General features: G+C 41.0%; 1 protein-coding gene across 1 annotated transcript in view; it reads left to right on the plus strand.

The window, feature by feature from the left end:
• The window catches only part of SETD3 (SET domain containing 3, actin histidine methyltransferase), a 400,546-nt gene that overhangs the window by 24,766 nt on the left and 355,198 nt on the right, over window positions 1–20,582 (plus strand). The window contains exons 5-6 of the mRNA XM_053697484.1: window positions 8,232–8,304; window positions 8,659–8,915. Coding sequence (XP_053553459.1) covers window positions 8,232–8,304; window positions 8,659–8,915 — 330 coding nt within the window. The remainder of the gene's footprint in view (window positions 1–8,231; window positions 8,305–8,658; window positions 8,916–20,582) is intronic.

A 20,582-nucleotide genomic window follows, 5' to 3' on the forward strand; every position in this document is an offset into this window, starting at 1 on the left:
GGATTTGTCTTTGCATTCCGAACAATTTTCCTGGCAGTTGTGGCTGAAGTTTTAGTTGTTCTACCTGACCGTGGTTTGGTTTCAACAGAACCCCTCATTTTCCACTTCTTGATTAGAGTTTGAAAACTGCTGATTGGCCTTCTCAATTCCTTGAATATATTTTTATATCCCTTTCCTGTTTTATACAGTTCAACTACCTTTTCCCGCAGATCCTTTGACAATTCTTTTGCTTTCCCCATGACTCAGAATCCAGAAACGTCAGTGCAGCACTGGATGAAAGATGCAAGCGTCTGTCAAGAGTCCAGAAACTCATTGACCTTTTATACACACACACTAATTACAAGCAAACGGATCACAGGTGAGGATGGTTACCTTTAATAGCCATTCAAACCCCTTTGTGTCAACTTGTGTGCATGTTATCAGGCCAAAATCACCAGGGTATGTAAACTTTTGATCAGGGTCATTTGGGTAGTTTCTGTTGTCAGTATCATTTAAAAAAGAGTAAACACAGTTGATTGATAATACATGGCTTCAGCCAAACAGTAACCATGAGTGAAAGAAAAGTTTTTGTGTTATCATTCATATTCTCTGAAAAATGACCAATAAATGATAAATTCTGCCAGGGTATGTAAACTTATGAGCACAGTATATACTTACGTGGTGTTTTTACATTAACCGTAAGCAGTGCAGGAACAAAATTGTTATCTTTTACAAGATATGACGAGTACACAGATTTCATCCTTACTTATGGGATTACGCCTCCTGGTCAGCAGGAGGAGGCAAAGAGCACCACGGCAGAGCTGTGTATATATAGCTCCTCCCTTCCCTTCCACCCCAGTCATTCTCTTTGCCTGTGTTAGTGATTGGAAGAGGTAAAGTGAGGTGTTAGTTTAGATTCTTCAATCAAGAGTTTATTATTTTTAAATAGTACCGGTGTGTACTATTTTACTCAAGGGTAAAGCAAGGGGAGCTGTACAGATTCAAATACGCTCGTTTCTGTGACTCCCAGACTGTGTGCTGCCCTGCTGAATATGGTCTTAGCAAATTTTATCTAAGGCTAAGTTTTGTTCCCACAGATTCCTGGAGGAGAAGAAGGACCTCTAGCAGTGTGGAGGTATGTGCAGTCTATTACTATCTGTGACACCTAGTACCTCAGAAAAGACTTGTTTTCCTCTGTGAACTGAATATCGTAACCTATGTCTGTGTGCTTCTAATACACTTATTGGGCCTGTTTATGGGGGTGTATTTAACAAGTTAACCCCTTCAGGATTTGGGCTGACGCTGGGGATTTTTATTAGTGTATTCCGGTATGCTGCTCTTGTATGCTCAGGGGTTGTCTCAACAGACCGGGAGTTGTCAAATTTAATTGGGGGACTAGCTTCTATTTGACTTGTGTTGTGGATCACATTTATCCCGGCAACTCCATTTTGTACTACTGTACAGAGCCGCCCGGGAGTTTCGTTTGGTACGCCCACGATGGGTGGGGCACTCATTCGCGCGCTGAGAGAAGCCGTGCAGTGTCTTTCTTGGAGTCGGACAGAGTAATTGACTCCGGTGTTTGTCTGGACCGCGTGGGTAGAACAGGCGGTGTAGACACTCTGCTGTTCGGATGCTCGTTTGTCCCTGGGTCATAGGGAGCAGGTAGGCGCCGCAGCAGAGCTGTGGCGAGGTGATATTATTTTTTAAGGTGTACGTTACTGCTTCAATCTAGTTTACAGCTTTTCTGGGATACGTAAAAACACTTGTTTTTGTTTCCAAAGCCACAAATATTAAAACTTTTTAGCACAGTGTACTAAGGAAAACCATTTTTTTTTAAAAAAATTTTTTTCTTAAAGGCACAGTGCTTTTATTTTTACAACGGTTTTCTATATAAAAAATGTATTACATAAATAACTTTTTGTTTTCACAATGGATGATCTTAATGCCAGTACTTGTTCCATGTGTTTAAATGCCAATGTGGAACCCCCGGTTACTTTTTGCCCCTCATGCACTGAGAGGGCATTGCAATGTAGAGAGCAGATTTTCTTTAACAAAGATATAGCTAAGGATGTTTATCAGACTGATGAGACTCAGGGTATGCCAATTCTTTCTCCCCAAGCGTCACAGCCCTTAACGCCCACTCAAGCGACGCCATGTTTTTCAACTGCGTCCACTTCATTTACTCTGCAGGATATGGCTGCAGTTATGTCATCCACAAGGCAAACGCAGCAGGACAGAAGCCCTTTTGGTTCCTGCGACTTCTGATGCTTTGATGACTATCTCCAATGTGCCCTCCCAGGGATCTGATTTGGGGGGTAGGGAGCTTCTGTCTGAGTGGGAACTTTCTGACTCAAGGAGTGCATTACCTCAGACAGACTTGGACGTCATGTCCTTCAGATTTAAGCTTGAACACCTCCGCCTGTTACTTCGGGAGGTTTTAGCGACTCTGGACGACTGTGACTCTATTGTGGTACCACCAGAGAAATTGTGTAAGATGGACAAATACTTAAAGGTTCCTTCTTATTCTGATGTTTTTTCGGTTCCTAAGAGAATTTCAGAAATTGTTACGCGGGAATGGGAAAGACCGGGTATCCCATTCTCACCTTCCCCTAATTTTAAGAAAATATACCCTATAGCTGACTCTGTTCGGGATTCTTGGCAAACGATCCCTAAGGTGGAGGGAGCTATCTCTATCCTGGCTAAGCGTACGACTATCCCTATTGAGGACAGTTGTGCTTTCAAAGACCCTATGGATAAAAAGTTGGAGGGTCTTCTAAAAAAGCTGTTTGTTCATCAAGGGTTTCTATTACAGCCGACGGCCTGTATTGTACCAGTCACAACTGCAGCTGCCTTTTCGTTTGATGCCTTAAAAGAGTCTCTTAAGACTGAGACTTCTTTAGAGGAAATATTGGATAGAATTAAGGCCCTTAAGCTGGCTAATTCTTTTGTTATGGATGCCGCCTTTCAGATCGCCAAATTGGCGGCTAAGAATGCAGGATTTGCCATAGTGCGCAGAGCCTTATGGTTAAAATCTTGGTCTGCGGATGTGTCCTCTAAATCTAAGCTTTTGGCTATTCCTTTCAAAGGAAAGACCCTGTTCGGCCAGACTTGAAATAAATCATTTCTGACGTTACGGGAGGTAAGGGTCACCGCCTACCTCAGGATAAAACATCTTAACAAAGGGGTAAGCAGAGTAATTTTCGTTCCTTTCAAAATTTCAAGGGAGTCCCCTCTTCCGCTAAACAGGAAGAGAATTTTGCACAAGCCAAGTCCGTCTGGAGACCCATCAAGGCTTGGAACAAGGGTAAACAACCCAAGAAGCCCGCTGCTGCTCCCAAAACAGAATGAAGGGACGGCCCCCGATCCGGGACCGGATCTAGTAGGGGGCAGACTTTCTCTCTTTCTCCAAGCATGGATACGAGACGTTCAGGACACTAGAGATCGTGTCTCAAGGGTATCAGTTGGAGTTCAAAAATTCCTTCCCAAGGGGAAGGTTTCTTCTTTCACGATTGTCTGTAGACAAGATAAAAAGAGAGGCGTTCTTACGTTGTGTAAAAGACCTCTCCACTATGGGAGTAATTTGTCCCGTTCCAATACAGGGACAGGGGTTTTACTCAAATCTTTTTGTGGTTCCCAAAAAAGAGGGAACGTTCCGACCCATTTTAGACCTCGAGAGTCTAAGCAAGTTTCTCGGAGTTCCATCCTTCAAGATGGAGACTATTCGGACAATTCTTCCATTGATCCAGGAGGGTCAATATATGACTACCGTGGACTTAAAGGATGCATATCTTCATATTCCTTTCCACAGAGATTATCACCAGTTCCTGAGGTTTGCCTTTCTGGATAAACATTTTCAGTTCGTGGCCCTTCCTTTCGGGTTGGCCACGTCACCCAGGATCTTCACAAAGGTTCTAGGGTCTCTGCTGGCGGTTCTCAGGCCGTGGGGCATTGCAGTGGCGCCTTATCTGGACGATATTCTGATCCAGGCGTCTTATCAACTGACAAAGTTTCATACCAACATTGTTCTATCCTTTCTAAGGACTCACGGGTAAATGGTGAATCTAGTAAAGAGTTCACTTATTCCACAGACAAGGGTTCCTTTCATGGGAACTCTAATAGACTCTATATCCATGAAAATCTTCTTGACGGAAGTCAGAAAGTTAAAGATTCTGAATACATGACGATCCCTTCAGTCCAATCCTCGGCCATCAGTGGCTTAGTGCATGGAGGTAATTGGACTGATGGTGGCGGCAATGGACATCATTCCGTTTGCTCGTTTTCATCTCAGAGCTCTACAACTGAGCATGCTCAGACGGTGGAATAGCAAATTTGTCTCCTCAGATCTGTATCAGGAGACAAGAGACTCTTTTCTTTGGTGGTTGTCATCTGTCCCAAGGGACGTGCTTCCGCAGACCCTCATGGGTAATAGTGACAACGGACGCCAGTCTACTAGGATGGGGTGCAGTCTGGAATTCCTTGAAGGCTCAGGGTGTGTGGACTCGGTCGGAGTCTCTACTTCCAATCAATATTCTGGAGTTGAGAGCAATATTCAGTGCACTTCAGGCTTGGCCTCAGTTGGCTTCGGCCAAATTCATCCGATTTCAGTCGGACAACATCACAACTGTGGCTTACATCAATCATCAGGGAGGAACAAGGAGTTCCTTAGCGATGACAGAAGTATCCAAGATAATTTGGTGGGCGGAGGCTCACTCTTGTTATCTGTCGGCAATCTACATCCCAGGAGTGGACAACTGGGAAGCGGATTTTTTTAGCAGACAGACGTTTCATCCGGGGGAATGGGAACTCCATCCGGAGGTCTTTGCCACCCTGATTTTCAGATGGGGCAGACCGGAGCTGGGTCTTATGGCATCTCGTCAGAATGCCAAGCTTCTGAGATACGGATCCAGGTCCAGGGATCCTCAGGCCGAACTAATAGATGCCTTGGTCGTTCAACCTAGCTTATGTGTTTCCACCGTTTGCTCTCCTTCCCCGGGTGATCGCTCGGATCAAACAGGAGAGGGCTTCGGTGATTCTCACAGGACTGTGGCCTCGCAGGACTTGGTATGCCGATCTGGTGGACATGTCCTCTCTGCCACAGTGGAAGCTTCCATTGAGGCAGGACCTTCTCATTCAGGGACCCTTCCATCACCCGAATCTAGTTTCTCTACAGCTGACTACTTGGAGATTGAACGCTTGATTTTATCTAAGCGAGGGTTCTCTGATTCGGTCATTGATACCTTGATTCAGGCACATAAGCCTGTTACTAGAAAGATTTACCATAAGATATGGCGTAATTATTTATTGGTGCAAATCCAAGGACTACTCATGGAGTAGGGTTAGGATTCCCAGGATTTTATCTTTTCTCCAAGAAGGATTGGAGAAAGGGTTATCAGCAAGTTCCTTAAAGGGACAGATTTCTGCTTTGTCTATTCTGTTACACAAACGTCTGTCAGATGTTCCAGACGTTCAATCTTTTTGTCAGGCTCTGACTAGAATCAGGCCGGTGTTTAGACCAATTGCTCCTCCTTGGAGTTTGAATTTAGTTCTTAATGTTCTTCAAGGGGTTCCGTTTGAACCTATGCATTCCATAGATATTAAGTTGTTATCTTGGAAAGTTTTATTTTTGGTTACCATTTCTTCTGCTCGCAGAGTTTCTGAGCTTTCAGCTTTACAATGTGATTCTCCTTATCTTATTTTCCATTCTGATAAGGTGGTCTTGAGTACCAAACCTGGTTTCCTTCCTAAGGTTGTTTCTAATAAGAATATTAATCAGGAAATTGTTGTTCCTTCCTTGTGTCCTAATCCTTCTAAGAAGGAGCACCTGTTACATAACTTGGACGTGGTCCGTGCCCTGAAGGGTTTACTTGCAGGCGACTAAAGATTTTCGTCAATCATCTTCATTATTTGTTGTTTTTTCTGGAAAGCGTAGGGGCCAGAAAGCTACGGCTACCTCTTTCTTTTTGGCTGAAGAGTATCATCCGTTTTGCATATGAGACTGCTGGACAGCAGCCTCCTGAAAGAATTACGGCTCATTCTACAAGGGCTGTGGCTTCCTCATGGGCATTTAAAAATGATGCTTCTGTTGAACAGATTTGCAAGGCTGCAACTTGGTCGTCTCTTCACACTTTTTCCAAATTTGATACTTTTGCCTTGTCCGAGGCTGTTTTTGTGAGAAAGATTCTTCAAGCAGTGGTGCCTTCCGTTTAGGTTCCTGTCTTGTCCCTCCCTTTCATCCGTGTCCTATAGCTTTGGTATTGTATCCCATAAGTAAGGATGAAATCCGTGGACTCGTCATATCTTGTAAAAGAAAAGGAAATTTATGCTTACCTGTTAAATTTATTTCTTTTACGATATGACGAGTCCACGGCCCGCCCTGTTAATTTCTAAGACAGGTTTTTATTTTTGTTAAACTTTAGTCACCTCTGCACCTTGGCTTTTCCTTTCTCTTCCTAACTTCGGTCGAATGACTGGCGTGGGAGGGAAGGGAGGAGCTATATATACAGCTCTGCTGTGGTGCTCTTTGCCTCCTCCTGCTAACCAGGAGGCGTAATCCCATAAGTAAGGATGAAATCCGTGGACTCATCATATCGTAAAAGAAATAATTTTATCAGGTAAGCATAAATTTCCTTTTTTCTTCTTGGTAAATTGAATCAGCGGGTGTCTGCCATGTGACTATTAATCGTGAGTTTGGATTAAAATAATGCCTGAAGCAGAATTTTCTCTTTGTAAATAATTATGACTTGAAAATATAACCTACACATCCCTTCTCAGTTCAATGCTGAATATTTTGCCTTAGTATAAATGTGTTGCTTCTAACTCTATAGAAGAGTGAAAATACTTTAAATTAAAACTTAAACTACTGTTTGCATGAAGCCTTCCAAGTGTTTTAGGTCTAAATATATTTATGTCCTAGCTTAGTTTTAATTATAACAACTATGTAAATATGACATCATTATTTAGATTCTTGTGTTGTCCTGTATTAAAGGGACAGTCTAGACCCAATACTTACTCTTCATTACTTATTGTTACACACCAGACAAGCATCTTGTAGTGGGTACCACATCTATAAGCTGTAAGAAGTACATGAAACTTTAAATTGTTTGTTAGCAGCTGAAAATGGTCTCCATGCTCCACCCAAAGCTTTCTTCTTGTCTAGTTAGATGTTTTCTTGTATGACAGTTTAGCAGTGCTCGTTTAATATTTTTCAGTTAGCTATTTCAATTTCCACCTGCACAAATCAGGGAAACTAAGGGTCCTATTTATCAATATTGATGCCCCGTGTTTCTGGGGAGCCTTCAGGCTCGCCAGAAACACCAAGTTATGAAGCAGCGGTCTAAAGACCGCTGCTCCATAACCTGTCCACCTGCTCTGAGGCCATGGACAGCAATCGACTCGATGAGATACGATCGGGTTGATTGACACCCCCTGCTAGCTAGATTGGCCATGAATCTGCAGGAGGTGGCATTGCACCAGCAGTTCACCAGAACTGCTTGTGCAATGCTGAATGCAGAGAGTGTATGCTGTCCGCATTCAGCGATGTCTGTCGGACATGATCCGCTGATCGGATCATGTCGAACAGACATTTGGTAAATAGGCCCCTAAGATTCATGTTTGGAGAAACTTAACACAGCTAAATATACATGCAATAGGTTGGCGGAGATTAGCGGCCATTTTCTGCTCTTTACAAACAATGAGTATTTAAATGTTTCATGTACTTACAAATTTATAGATGTGGGACCAGTTGCAGGATGCTTCTCTGGTATGTAACAAGAAGTAATCAAAATTTTGTATTGAGTCTAGAGACTGTCCCTTTAATCAAGCACACAGAATTTCCAATATGATTTAAAGGGCCATTAAAGTCAGAATTTCATTTTGTGGTTCATATAAACCATGCCATTTACTTTGTTCTTCTGGTATCCTTTGTTAAAAAGCATACCTAGGTAGACTCAGGAGCAGCAACACACTACTGGAATCTAGCAGATGATTGGTGGCTACACATCTCTTTTGTCATTTGCTCACCAGATGTGTTTAGCTAGCACTCAGTAGGGAATTGCTGCACTGGAGCTGACTTTAAATGTGTGTTTAACCTATTTGAAGGGGTTAAACACATAGGTATATGAAAAATGACAGAGCATTTTCTTTTCCCCATTTTTATGTTCCTTTAACAGACTATTTTTTTTTGTTATGGCAGTAGAATGTCTAAGTACTCTAAATAGTACTTTGAAAGTAAAACTTTTTTTTTTTTTCTCCAGGCGGAAGAATTATTCCTTTGGGTTCCTAGGAAGATGTTGATGACTGTCGAGTCTGCTAAAAATTCTGTATTAGGTAAGGGTATAAAGCACAGTACTTGAAAACTGTAATGTAAAGCGATAAAGTTCAGGTGTAAACTTTTCTTTCCAAGAACAAGAAAATAAAACAAACAATAAAAACACATGGGCAATAGTTTTTAGTCATAGTTAAAAAAATTTATTTTAATAATTTGTGCAGGTATATAATAGGTTCTATTTTGATTTATAGGCACATTTATTGTCTTAGTTTTGTCTCCTAGTTGTTATAGCACAATTTGCCTTGGTGATGTAGGGCTTGCCGCATAAGTCATCTAGTAGTCTAAAATAAAATATTTCCTGTAATTTGCACATATATATTTTATATATACATAAATATTTGCTTGTTTGTTAGGACCTCTTTACACACAAGACAGAATTTTACAAGCCATGGGAAATATTACTTTGGCTTTTCACCTCCTGTGTGAGCGAGTGGATCCCAATTCTTTCTGGTTACCATACATCAAAACCCTCCCGAGCGAATATGATACGCCTTTGTATTTTGAAGAGAATGAAATACAATATCTTCAGTCAACCCAAGCCATTCATGATGTCTTCAGCCAGTATAAAAACACGGCGCGACAGTATGCTTACTTCTACAAAGTTATTCAGGTATGATTCTTATTGTCCTAGTGGGATGTTTACATGAGTGAAGTCTGATGTTGATACGTGACAAATTGTGCGTTTTACGGGCTTCAGGGTCTATAAAGGAATTTTTATTTGTGGCCACAGTCTAGTTTTAGATGTTCTCTACGTACAGAATTAGATTAAGGGAACAATACTCCTAATGTGCAAGAGCCTTCCGGTATTGTATCATTGCTTAAAATAAACTATATGTAACCCACCCCCATAATGCACTGCTGGTCCCGAGCTGAGCATGGCTGGTGATTTGCAACTATACACCTATACTGCCCCTGATTGGCTGGAGGGGCCATATTATTATGCTTTGGACCATTACTGTAATGCCAGTCATGAGCTGACTTTGAATCCACACTAGGGGGTAAAGAGTTATATGCAAGTAGTAGTGCTATAATATGCTTCAATATATAAGAGCATGCTATTACCACTGTTATGTCTCTTTTAAGGGTCTAATGGGTCGTATGTCACATACACTGACACTTTACCTAATGTATAGGCACACATGCACATACTTTTACAACTTGAAGATGGGTGTCAGTGGTGTATATTAAAGGGATATGAAACCCAACTCTTTCTAATTTGCTTAATTCTCTTGGTATCCTTTGTTGAAGAAGCAATGCACTACTGGCAGCTATCTGAATGCATTGGGTGAGCGAATAACATGAGGCATATATGTGCAACCATCAATCAGCAGCTCCTGAGTCTACCTAGGTATCCTTTTGAACAAACTATACAAAGAAAACAAACCAAATTAGATAATAGAAGTAAATTGGAAAGTTGTTTAAAATCGCATGCTCTACCTGAATCCTGAAAAAATAAAATTATTTAGCGTCCTTTTCAAGTTCTGGTTTTGTTACCTGTGGTACCTTGCCTAGGAGAAAGGATATACGCTAGGACCAGCTATTAAAAAGAATACTGGATTTCATTTTTATTCATTTAATATAAGTTGTCATTTTATTTTTAAGCTTAAAGGGACATGACACCCACATTTTTTCTTTCATAATTTAGAAAGAGAATGCAATTTTAAACATCTTTCTAATTTACTTATGTTATCTAATTTGTTTTATTCTCTTGATATTCTTTGCTGAAAAGCATATCTAGATATGCTCAGTAGCTGCTGATTGGTTGCTGCAAATAGAAGCCTCGTGTGATTGGTTCACCATGTGCATTGCTTTTTCTTCAACTAAGGATATCTAAAAAATGAAGCAAAATAAATAATAGAAGTAAATTGTAATGTTGTTTCAATTTCTATTCTCTATCTGAATCATGAAAGAAAGATTTTGGGTTTAGTGGCCCTTTAAAGGGACACTTTACCCTAATTTTTTCTTTTATAATTCAGATAGAGCATGCAATTTTAAACCACTTTCTAATTGATTCCTATTATCAATTTTTCTTTGTTCTCTTGCTCTAAGTATTTGAAAAAGAAGGCATCTAAGCTTTTTTTTTTTGGTTTCAGTACTCTGGACAGCACTTTTTTATTGGTGGATGGATTTATCCACCAATCAGCAAGGACAACCCAGGTTGTTCACCAAAAATGGGCTGGCATCTAAACTTACATTCTTGCATTTCAAATAAAGATACCAAGAGAATGAAGAATATTTGATAATAGGAGTAAATTAGAAAGTTGCTTAAAATGTCATGCTCAATCTGAATCACGAAAGAAATTTTTTGGGTACAGTGTCCCTTTAACTGTCTCCTGTTTGGCTGAATGCTACTGAACTCACATAGCTTAAAATGGCAACATCTATTTACCCTGCCAACAAGATTTAGTTAAATATATATATTTGCAGTTTCTTTACCATCTGGTTTTTGTTTAGGGGGCTACATTCTGTGAACCCCAGCTTTAGTTTTACTAGAAATTGAAAAAAATAATGGTCAAGTACATGGTTGTTAGGAGCCTCCTATGCAATTGACAATATAATTTAGCTAGATACAACATTAAATATGTTCTTTGGTCAAGGTCATGTTTCTGGTCAGATCTTTCAGAGAGGGGGCAAGGTATGTAGCCACCCCTTTATGGCAGGCTATAAACCAGCTCTTAAAGGGATAGGAAAGTCAAAATTAAACGTGCTTGATTCAGATAGAGCATGCCATTTTAAGACACTTTTAAATTCACTTCTATTTTCAAATGTCCTTCCTTCACTTAGTATCTCTTGTTAAAAAATGAATACGCACATATCCTACACTAGTTGGAGCTGCTGCTGATTGGTGCCTGCACACATTTTTTTTTCTCTTGTGATTGGCTAAATAGATATTTTCAGCTTCCTGAGAGTAGTGCATTGCTGTCCCTTCAGCAATGGATAACAAGAGAATGGAGAAAATTTGATAACAGAATTAAATTGTAAAGTTGTTTAAAATTGTATGTTCTGTCTTAATCTTAAAATAATTTTTTGGGGTTTACTATCCCTTTAAGCCTTGCTGCAACTATATGATACTTATATCTTTTTAGGTATATTAGGAAACAATACACCTTTGCCTTTGATCACTTACATTGTGGAACCGTGGGGATTATTTTGATACCAAACATGACATGTCTACCATATAAAATGTCTTAGGGATGTAATGTATTAAGACACTCCTGTGGTTACCTTTTTATGTTTGTCATTTTATTGAAATTTTGCATAGTACATATGATTCCAGCAGTCGTTTCATATAAAATTAACAAAACTATGTAAGGACAGCAGATCACATTTCAATGTATAAACATAAAAATATAAATTGGATCTATTAGTGTTATAGTCTCTAACCATTCTCAACAGCCTTGATGGTTGACCGTCCCAGAATTTGTTTCTAGATTGAAAACTACAGTAGTCTTCCCTATCATGACGTAAACATGGAGAGCAATCTGGAGTAGAGCGGCTGTTCTCTCTAAAGAAATATATTTCTCTTGTTAAGTGTATTCAGTCCACGGATCATCCATTACTTATGGGATATATTCCCTTACCAACAGGAAGTTGCAAGAGGATCACCCAAGCAGAGCTGCTATATAGCTCCTCCCCTCACATGTCATATCCAGTCATTCTCTTGCAACTCAACTAGATAGGTCATTGTGAGAGGTCTGTGGTGTTTTTTATACTTAGTTTATTTCTTCAATCAAAAGTTTTTGTTATTTTAAATGGCACCGGAGTGTGCTGTTTGTGCTCAGGCAGTATTTGGAAGAAGAATCTGCCTGCGTTTTTTCTATGTTCTTAGCAGAAGTAACTAAGATCCACTGGCTGTTCTCGCACATTCTGAGGAGTGAGGTAACTTTCAGAAAGGGAATAGCGTGTGGGGAATCCTGCAAACAAGGTATGTGCAGTAAATTATTTTTCTAAGGAATGGAATTGACTAAGAAAATACTGCTGATACCGATGTAATGTAAGTACAGCCTTAAATGCAGTAGCGACTGGTATCAGGCTGATGAATGTATGTACAATAAGTAATTTTCTAAGGAATGGAATTTGACTAAGAAAATACTGTTAATACTGAAGTAATGTATGAGCCTTAACTGCAGTAGAAGCGACTGGTAGCAGGCTTATTAATAACACTACCTAACTTTTAAAGTGCATGTTTAAAACGTTTACTGGCATGTTATTCGTTTTTTTGTGAGGTACTTTGGTGATAAATCTTTTGGGGCATGATTTTCCACATGGCTGTCGTTTATTTCTACATAGAAATGGTTAACTGAGGTTTCCCACTGTTGTAATAGGAGTGGGAGGGGCCTATTTTAGCGCTTTTTTGCGCAGTAAAAATTCAGTTAGTCTTCCTGCTTCTTCCTCCTTGATCCAGGACGTCTCTAGAGAGCTCAGGGGTCTTCAAAATTCATTTTGAGGGAGGTAATCAGTCACAGCAGACCTGTGACAGTGTGTTTTGACTGTGATAAAAACGTTAATTGTTAAATTGATTATCCGTTTTTGGGTATTAAGGGGTTAATCATCCATTTGCTAGTGGGTGCAATGCTTTGCTAACTTAATACATTTACTGTGAAAATTTGGTTGCTATAACTGATTTGGTTCATTGTTATTTCAACTGTGACGATTTTTTGTGCTTCTTAAAGGCGCAGTAGCGTTTTTTATATTGCTTGTAAACTTATTTGAAAAGATTTTCCAAGCTTGCTAGTCTCATTGCTAGTCTGTTTAAACATGTCTGACACAGATGAATCTGTTTGTTCACTATGTTTGAAGGCCAATGTGGAGCCCCACAGAAATATGTGTACTAAATGTATTGATGTCACTTTGAATAAAAGTCAATTTATATCTGTAAAGAAATTTATCACCAGACAACGAGGGGGAAGTTATGCCGACTAACTCCCCTCACGTGTCAGTACCTTCGCCTCCCGCTCAGGAGGCGCGTGATATTGTGGCGCCAAGTACATCAGAGAGGCCCATACAAATCACTTTGCAGGACATGGCTGCTGTTATGACAGAGGTGTTATCTAAATTGCCTGAATTAAGAGGTAAGCGTGATAGCTAAGGACAGAGCGCGCTGATGATGTGAGAGCCATGTCTGATACTGCGTCACAATTCGCAGAACATGAGGACGGAGAGCTTCATTCTGTGGGTGACGGATCTGATCCAGGGAGACCGGATTCAGAGATTTCTAATTTTAAATTTAAGCTTGAGAACCTCCGTGTATTGCTAGGGGAGGTATTAGCGGCTCTGAATGATTGTAACACGGTTGCAATTCCAGAGAAAACATGTAGGTTGGATAGATACTTTGCGGTACCGGTGTGTACTGACGTTTTTCCTATACCTAAAAGGCTTACAGAAATTATTAGCAAGGAGTGGGATAGACCTGGTGTGCCCTTTTCCCCTCCTCCTATATTTAGAAAAATGTTTCCAATAGACGCCACCACAAGAGACTTATGGCAGACGGTCCCTAAGGTGGAGGGAGCAGTTTCTACTTTAGCTAAACGTACCACTATCCCGGTGGAGGATAGTTGTGCTTTTTCGGATCCAATGGATAAAAAATTAGGTTACCTTAAGAAAATGTTTGTTCAACAAGGTTTTATCTTACAGCCCCTTGCATGCATTGCGCCTGTCACTGCTGCTGCGGCATTCTGGTTTGAGTCTCTGGAAGAGGCCATTCGCACAGCTCGATTGGATGAGATTATGGCCAAGCTTAAAGCACTTAAGCTAGCTAATGCATTTGTTTCTGATGCCGTTGTACATTTAACCAAACTAACGGCTAAGAACTCTGGATTCGCCATCCAGGCGCGCAGAGCGCTATGGCTTAAATCCTGGTCAGCTGATGTGACTTCTAAATCTAAATTGCTTAATATTCCTTTCAAAGGGCAGACCTTATTCGGGCCCGGCTTGAAAGAAATTATTGCTGACATTACTGGAGGTAAGGGTCATACTCTTCCTCAGGACAGGGACAAATCAAATGCCAAACAGTCTAATTTTCGTGCCTTTCGTAACTTCAAGGCAGGAGCAGCATCAACTTCCTCCGCTCCAAAACAGGAAGGACCCGTTGCTCGTTACAGACAGGGCTGGAAAGTTAACCAGACCTGGAACAAGGGCAAGCAGGCCAGAAAGCCTACTTCTGCCCCTAAGACAGCATGAAGAGAGGGCCCGCTATCCGGAAACAGATCTAGTGGGGGGCAGACTATCTCTCTTCGCCCAGGCTTGGGCAAGAGATGTCCAGGATCCCTGGGCGTTTGAGATCATATCTCAGGGATATCTTCTGGACTTCAAAGCTTCTCCTCCACAAGGGAGATTTCATCTTTCAAGGTTATCAGCAAACCAAATAAAGAAAGAGGCATTTCTATGCTGTGTACAAGACCTCTTAGTAATGGGGGTGATCCACCCAGTTCCGAGGACGGAACAAGGGCAAGGGTTTTACTCAAATCTGTTTGTGGTTCCCAAGAAAGAGGGAACCTTCAGACCAATCTTGGACCTAAAAATCATAAACAAATTCCTAAGAGTTCCGTCATTCAAAATGGAAACTATTCGAACCATCCTTCCCATGATCCAAGAGGGTCAATACATGACCACAGTGGACTTAAAGGATGCCTACCTTCATATACCGATTCAAAAAGATCATTATCGGTACCTAAGATTTGCCTTTCTAAACAGGCATTACCAGTTTGTAGCTCTTCCCTTCGGGTTAGCTACGGCCCCGAGAATTTTTACAAAGGTTCTGGGCTCACTCCTAGCGGTACTAAGACCGCGAGGCATAGCGGTGGCTCCGTACCTAGACGACATTCTGATACAAGCGTCAAGTTTTCAAATTACCAAGTCTCATACAGAGATAGTTCTGGCATTTCTGAGGTCGCATGGGTGGAAGGTGAACGTGGAAAAGAGTTCTCTATCACCACTCACAAGAGTCTCTCCTTCCTAGGGACTCTGATAGATTCTGTAGAAATGAAAATTTTCCTGACGGAGGCCAGGTTATCAAAACTTCTAAATGCTTGCCGTGTCCTTCATTCCATTCCACGCCCGTCAGTGGCTCAGTGCATGGAAGTAATCGGCTTAATGGTAGCAGCAATGGACATAGTGCCATTTGCGCGCCTGCATCTCAGACCGCTGCAATTATGCATGCTAAGTCAGTGGAATGGGGATTACTCAGATTTGTCCCCTCTACTAAATCTGGATCAAGAGACCAGAGATTCTCTTCTCTGGTGGCTTTCTCGGGTCCATCTGTCCAAGGGGATGACCTTTCGCAGGCCAGATTGGAAAATTGTAACAACAGATGCCAGCCTTCTAGGTTGGGGCGCAGTCTGGAGCTCCCTGAAGGCTCAGGGATTATGGACTCAGGAGGAGAAACTCCTCCCAATAAATATTCTGGAGTTGAGAGCAATATTCAATGCTCTTCTAGCTTGGCCTCAGTTAGCAACACTGAGGTTCATCAGATTTCAGTCGGACAACATCACGACTGTGGCTTACATCAACCATCAAGGGGGAACCAGGAGTTCCCTAGCGATGTTGGAAGTCTCAAAGATAATTCGCTGGGCAGAGTTTCACTCTTGCCACCTGTCAGCGATCTACATCCCAGGCGTGGAGAACTGGGAGGCGGATTTTCTAAGTCGCCAGACTTTTCATCCGAGGGATTGGGAACTTCATCCGGAGGTCTTCGCTCAACTGATTCATCGTTGGGGCAAACCAAATCTGGATCTCATGGCGTCTCACCAGAACGCCAAGCTTCCTTGTTACGGATCCAGGTCCAGGGACCCGGGAGCGGCGCTGATAGATGCTCTGACAGCCCCTTGGGTCTTCAACATGGCTTATGTGTTTCCACCATTTCCGATGCTACCTCGACTGATTGCCAAGATCAAACAGGAGAGAGCATCAGTGATTCTGATAGCGCCTGCGTGGCCACGCCGGACCTGGTATGCAGACCTAGTGGACATGTCGTTCTGTCCACCATGGTCTCTACCTCTGAGGCAGGACCTTCTAATACAAGGTCCTTTCAAACATCCAAATCTAATTTCTCTGAGGCTGACTGCATGGAGATTGAACGCTTGATCCTATCAAAGCGTGGCTTCTCGGAGTCAGTTATTGATACCTTAATACAGGCACGAAAGCCTGTTACCAGAAAAATTTACCATAAGATATGGCGTAAATATTTATATTGGTGCGAATCCAAGGGTTACTCATGGAGTAGGGTTAGGATTCCTAGGATATTGTCCTTTCTACAAGAGGGTTTAGAAAAGGGCTTATCTGCTAGTTCGTTAAAGGGACAGATTTCTGCTCTGTCTATTCTCTTACACAAACGTCTGGCAGAAGTTCCAGACGTCCAGGCTTTTTGTCAGGCTTTGGCTAGGATTAAGCCTGTGTTTAAGACTGTTGCTCCTCCGTGGAGCTTAAACTTGGTTCTTAAAGTTCTTCAAGGGGTTCAGTTTGAACCCCTTCATTCCATTGATATTAAGCTTTTATCTTGGAAAGTTCTGTTTTTGATGGCTATTTCCTCGGCTCGAAGAGTCTCTGAGTTATCGGCCTTACATTGTGATTCTCCTTATCTGATTTTCCATTCAGACAAGGTAGTTCTGCGTACTAAACCTGGGTTTTTACCTAAGGTGGTTTCTAACAGGAATATCAATCAGGAGATTGTTGTTCCATCATTATGTCCTAATCCTTCTTCAAAGAAGGAACGACTTTTGCATAATCTGGACGTAGTCCGTGCCCTGAAGTTCTATTTACAGGAAACTAAAGATTTTCGTCAAACTTCTTCTCTGTTTGTCGTGTACTCTGGTCAGAGGAGAGGTCAAAAGGCTTCGGCAACCTCTCTCTCCTTTTGGCTTCGTAGCATAATACGTTTATCCTATGAGACTGCTGGACAGCAGCCCCCTGAAAGAATTACAGCTCATTCCACTAGAGCTGTGGCTTCCACCTGGGCCTTTAAGAATGAGGCCTCTGTTGAACAGATTTGCAAGGCTGCAACTTGGTCTTCGCTTCACACTTTTTCAAAATTTTACAAATTTGACACTTTTGCTTCTTCGGAGGCTGTTTTTGGGAGAAAGGTGCTACAGGCAGTGGTTCCTTCCGTTTAAGTTCCTGCCTTGTCCCTCCCATCATCCGTGTACTTTGGCTTTGGTATTGGTATCCCATAAGTAATGGATGATCCGTGGACTGGATACACTTAACAAGAGAAAACATAATTTATGCTTACCTGATAAATTTATTTCTCTTGTAGTGTATTCAGTCCACGGCCCGCCCTGTCTTTTTAAGGCAGATCTAAATTTTAATTAAAACTCCAGTCACCACTGCACCCTATGGTTTCTCCTTTCTTGTCTTGTTTCGGTCGAATGACTGATATGATGACATGTGAGGGGAGGAGGGGATATGACATGTGAGGGGAGGAGCTATATAGCAGCTCTGCTTGGGTGATCCTCTTGCAACTTCCTGTTGGTAAGGGAATATATCCCATAAGTAATGGATGATCCGTGGACTGAATACACAACAAGAGAAATAAATTTATCAGGTAAGCATAAATTATGTTTCCTCCCAGGGGGGGGAGGGAGACTAGATGGACTAAGCATATATTCATATATAAAAATAATGAAAAAATGAACAAATAACAAAAATAACAATAATAATAAATAACCTTCAGAATATCAGAAACTCTGTTTGATTTTGAATGTTCTCAGCAAGAGTATCTGTTGGGATCATCACCACTTATCGAAAAGTCATATCTATTGCGTCTTTTTATTTATGTATGTATATAAAAAAAGGCTAACCAGCGTATTCAGATCCATTCCTAAGTGTCCAATAGAACCATGTGGTTACCTTTTTAAAGAGACAGTCTACACTAAAATTGTTATTGTTTTAAAAGATAGATAATGCCTTTACTACCCATTCCCCAGCTTTGCACAACCAACATTGTAAGATTAATATACTTAATAACATTTAAACCTCTACATTTCTGTTTCTAAGTCACTATAGATAGCCTTTTATCACATGCTTATTTATTAGCTTTCACAGCAAGATACTGCTAGTTCATGTGGGCCGTATAGATAACATTGTGTAAATGCTCGAGGAGTAATTTAAGATTTAGCACAACACAGTACTAAATGCAAGTCAATAGATAATAAATAAATAAAAAAAAATTAATGTGATCAGGGGGCTGACAGAAGGTGTTTAAATGCACAGAGGTAAAAAGTATATTAATTATTACTGTGTTGGTTGAGCAAAACTGGGGAGTGTGTAATAAAGGGATTATCTTTCTTTTAAAACCATAAAAATTATATTCTAGACTGTCCCTTTAAATTACATTATGACTGTGTCCTGACAGAAGACACTGTCTTCTGTCACTCTGTGTTGACAACTTGGCCCATAATGATCACTCTGCAGAGAGGAGTGAATTGTTCCTTGTATTTGTTTCACCAGATGTAGGTAACAAAAATCATTCATCCCAAAAGTTTGACTTTTTAGATATTCACCGGACTTTACTAAAATAATGCATGTCCACTTCAGTGACTCAAAGGAATTCTCTTTTTAACCAAAAAAACAAGAAAATATCTTAACCCACCACATCTCAGATAGTATTTACTTTATCATAAGGGTTATGAATTTCTCAACCTTTTTTATAACATTTACCCCTACAGTTATACCTTTTCTCCAACATAGGTGTGTCCGGTCCACGGCGTCATCCTTACTTGTGGGATATTCTCTTCCCCAACAGGAAATGGCAAAGAGCCCAGCAAAGCTGGTCACATGATCCCTCCTAGGCTCCGCCTACCCCAGTCATTCTCTTTGCCGTTGTACAGGCAACATCTCCACGGAGATGGCTTAGAGTTTTTTAGTGTTTAACTGTAGTTTTTATTATTCAATCAAGAGTTTGTTATTTTGAAATAGTGCTGGTATGTACTATTTACTCAGAAACAGAAAAGAGATGAAGATTTCTGTTTGTATGAGGAAAATGATTTTAGCAACCGTCACTAAAATCCATGGCTGTTCCACACAGGACTGTTGAGAGCAATTAACTTCAGTTGGGGGAACAGTGAGCAGTCTCTTGCTGCTTGAGGTATGACACATTCTAACAAGACGATGTAATGCTGGAAGCTGTCATTTTCCCTATGGGATCCGGTAAGCCATGTTTATTAAGATCGTAAATAAGGGCTTCACAAGGGCTTATTAAGACTGTAGACTTTTTCTGGGCTAAATCGATTCATTATTAACACATATTTAGCCTTGAGGAATCATTTATTCTGGGTATTTTGATATAATAATATCGGCAGGCACTGTTTTAGACACCTTATTCTTTAGGGGCTTTCCCAAATCATAGGCAGAGCCTCATTTTCGCGCCGGTGTTGCGCACTTGTTTTTGAGAGGCATGACATGCAGTCGCATGTGAGAGGAGCTCTGATACTTAGAAAAGACTTTCTGAAGGCGTCATTTGGTATCGTATTCCCCTTTGGGCTTGGTTGGGTCTCAGCAAAGCAGATACCAGGGACTGTAAAGGGGTTAAAGTTAAAAACGGCTCCGGTTCCGTTATTTTAAGGGTTAAAGCTTCCAAATTTGGTGTGCAATACTTTTAAGGCTTTAAGACACTGTGGTGAAAATTTGGTGAATTTTGAACAATTCCTTCATGTTTTTTCGCAATTGCAGTAATAAAGTGTGTTCAGTTTAAAATTTAAAGTGACAGTAACGGTTTTATTTTAAAACGTTTTTTGTACTTTGTTATCAAGTTTATGCCTGTTTAACATGTCTGAACTACCAGATAGACTGTGTTCTGAATGTGGGGAAGCCAGAATTCCCATTCATTTAAATAAATGTGATTTATGTGACAATGACAATGATGCCCAAGATGATTCCTCAAGTGAGGGGAGTAAGCATGGTACTGCATCATTCCCTCCTTCGTCTACACGAGTCTTGCCCACTCAGGAGGCCCCTAGTACATCTAGCGCGCCAATACTCCTTACTATGCAACAATTAACGGCTGTAATGGATAATTCTGTCAAAAACATTTTAGCCAAAATGAACACTTATCAGCGTAAGCGCGACTGCTCTGTTTTAGATACTGAAGAGCATGACGACGCTGATAATAATGGTTCTGAAGGGCCCCTAACCCAGTCTGATGGGGCCAGGGAGGTTTTGTCTGAGGGAGAAATTACTGATTCAGGGAACATTTCTCAACAAGCTGAACCTGATGTGATTACGTTTAAATTTAAGTTGGAACATCTCCGCATTCTGCTTAAGGAGGTGTTATCCACTCTGGATG

Source organism: Bombina bombina, chromosome 1, assembly GCF_027579735.1.
Source record: "Bombina bombina isolate aBomBom1 chromosome 1, aBomBom1.pri, whole genome shotgun sequence".
In the NCBI taxonomy this organism is placed as follows: Eukaryota; Metazoa; Chordata; class Amphibia; order Anura; family Bombinatoridae; genus Bombina; species Bombina bombina.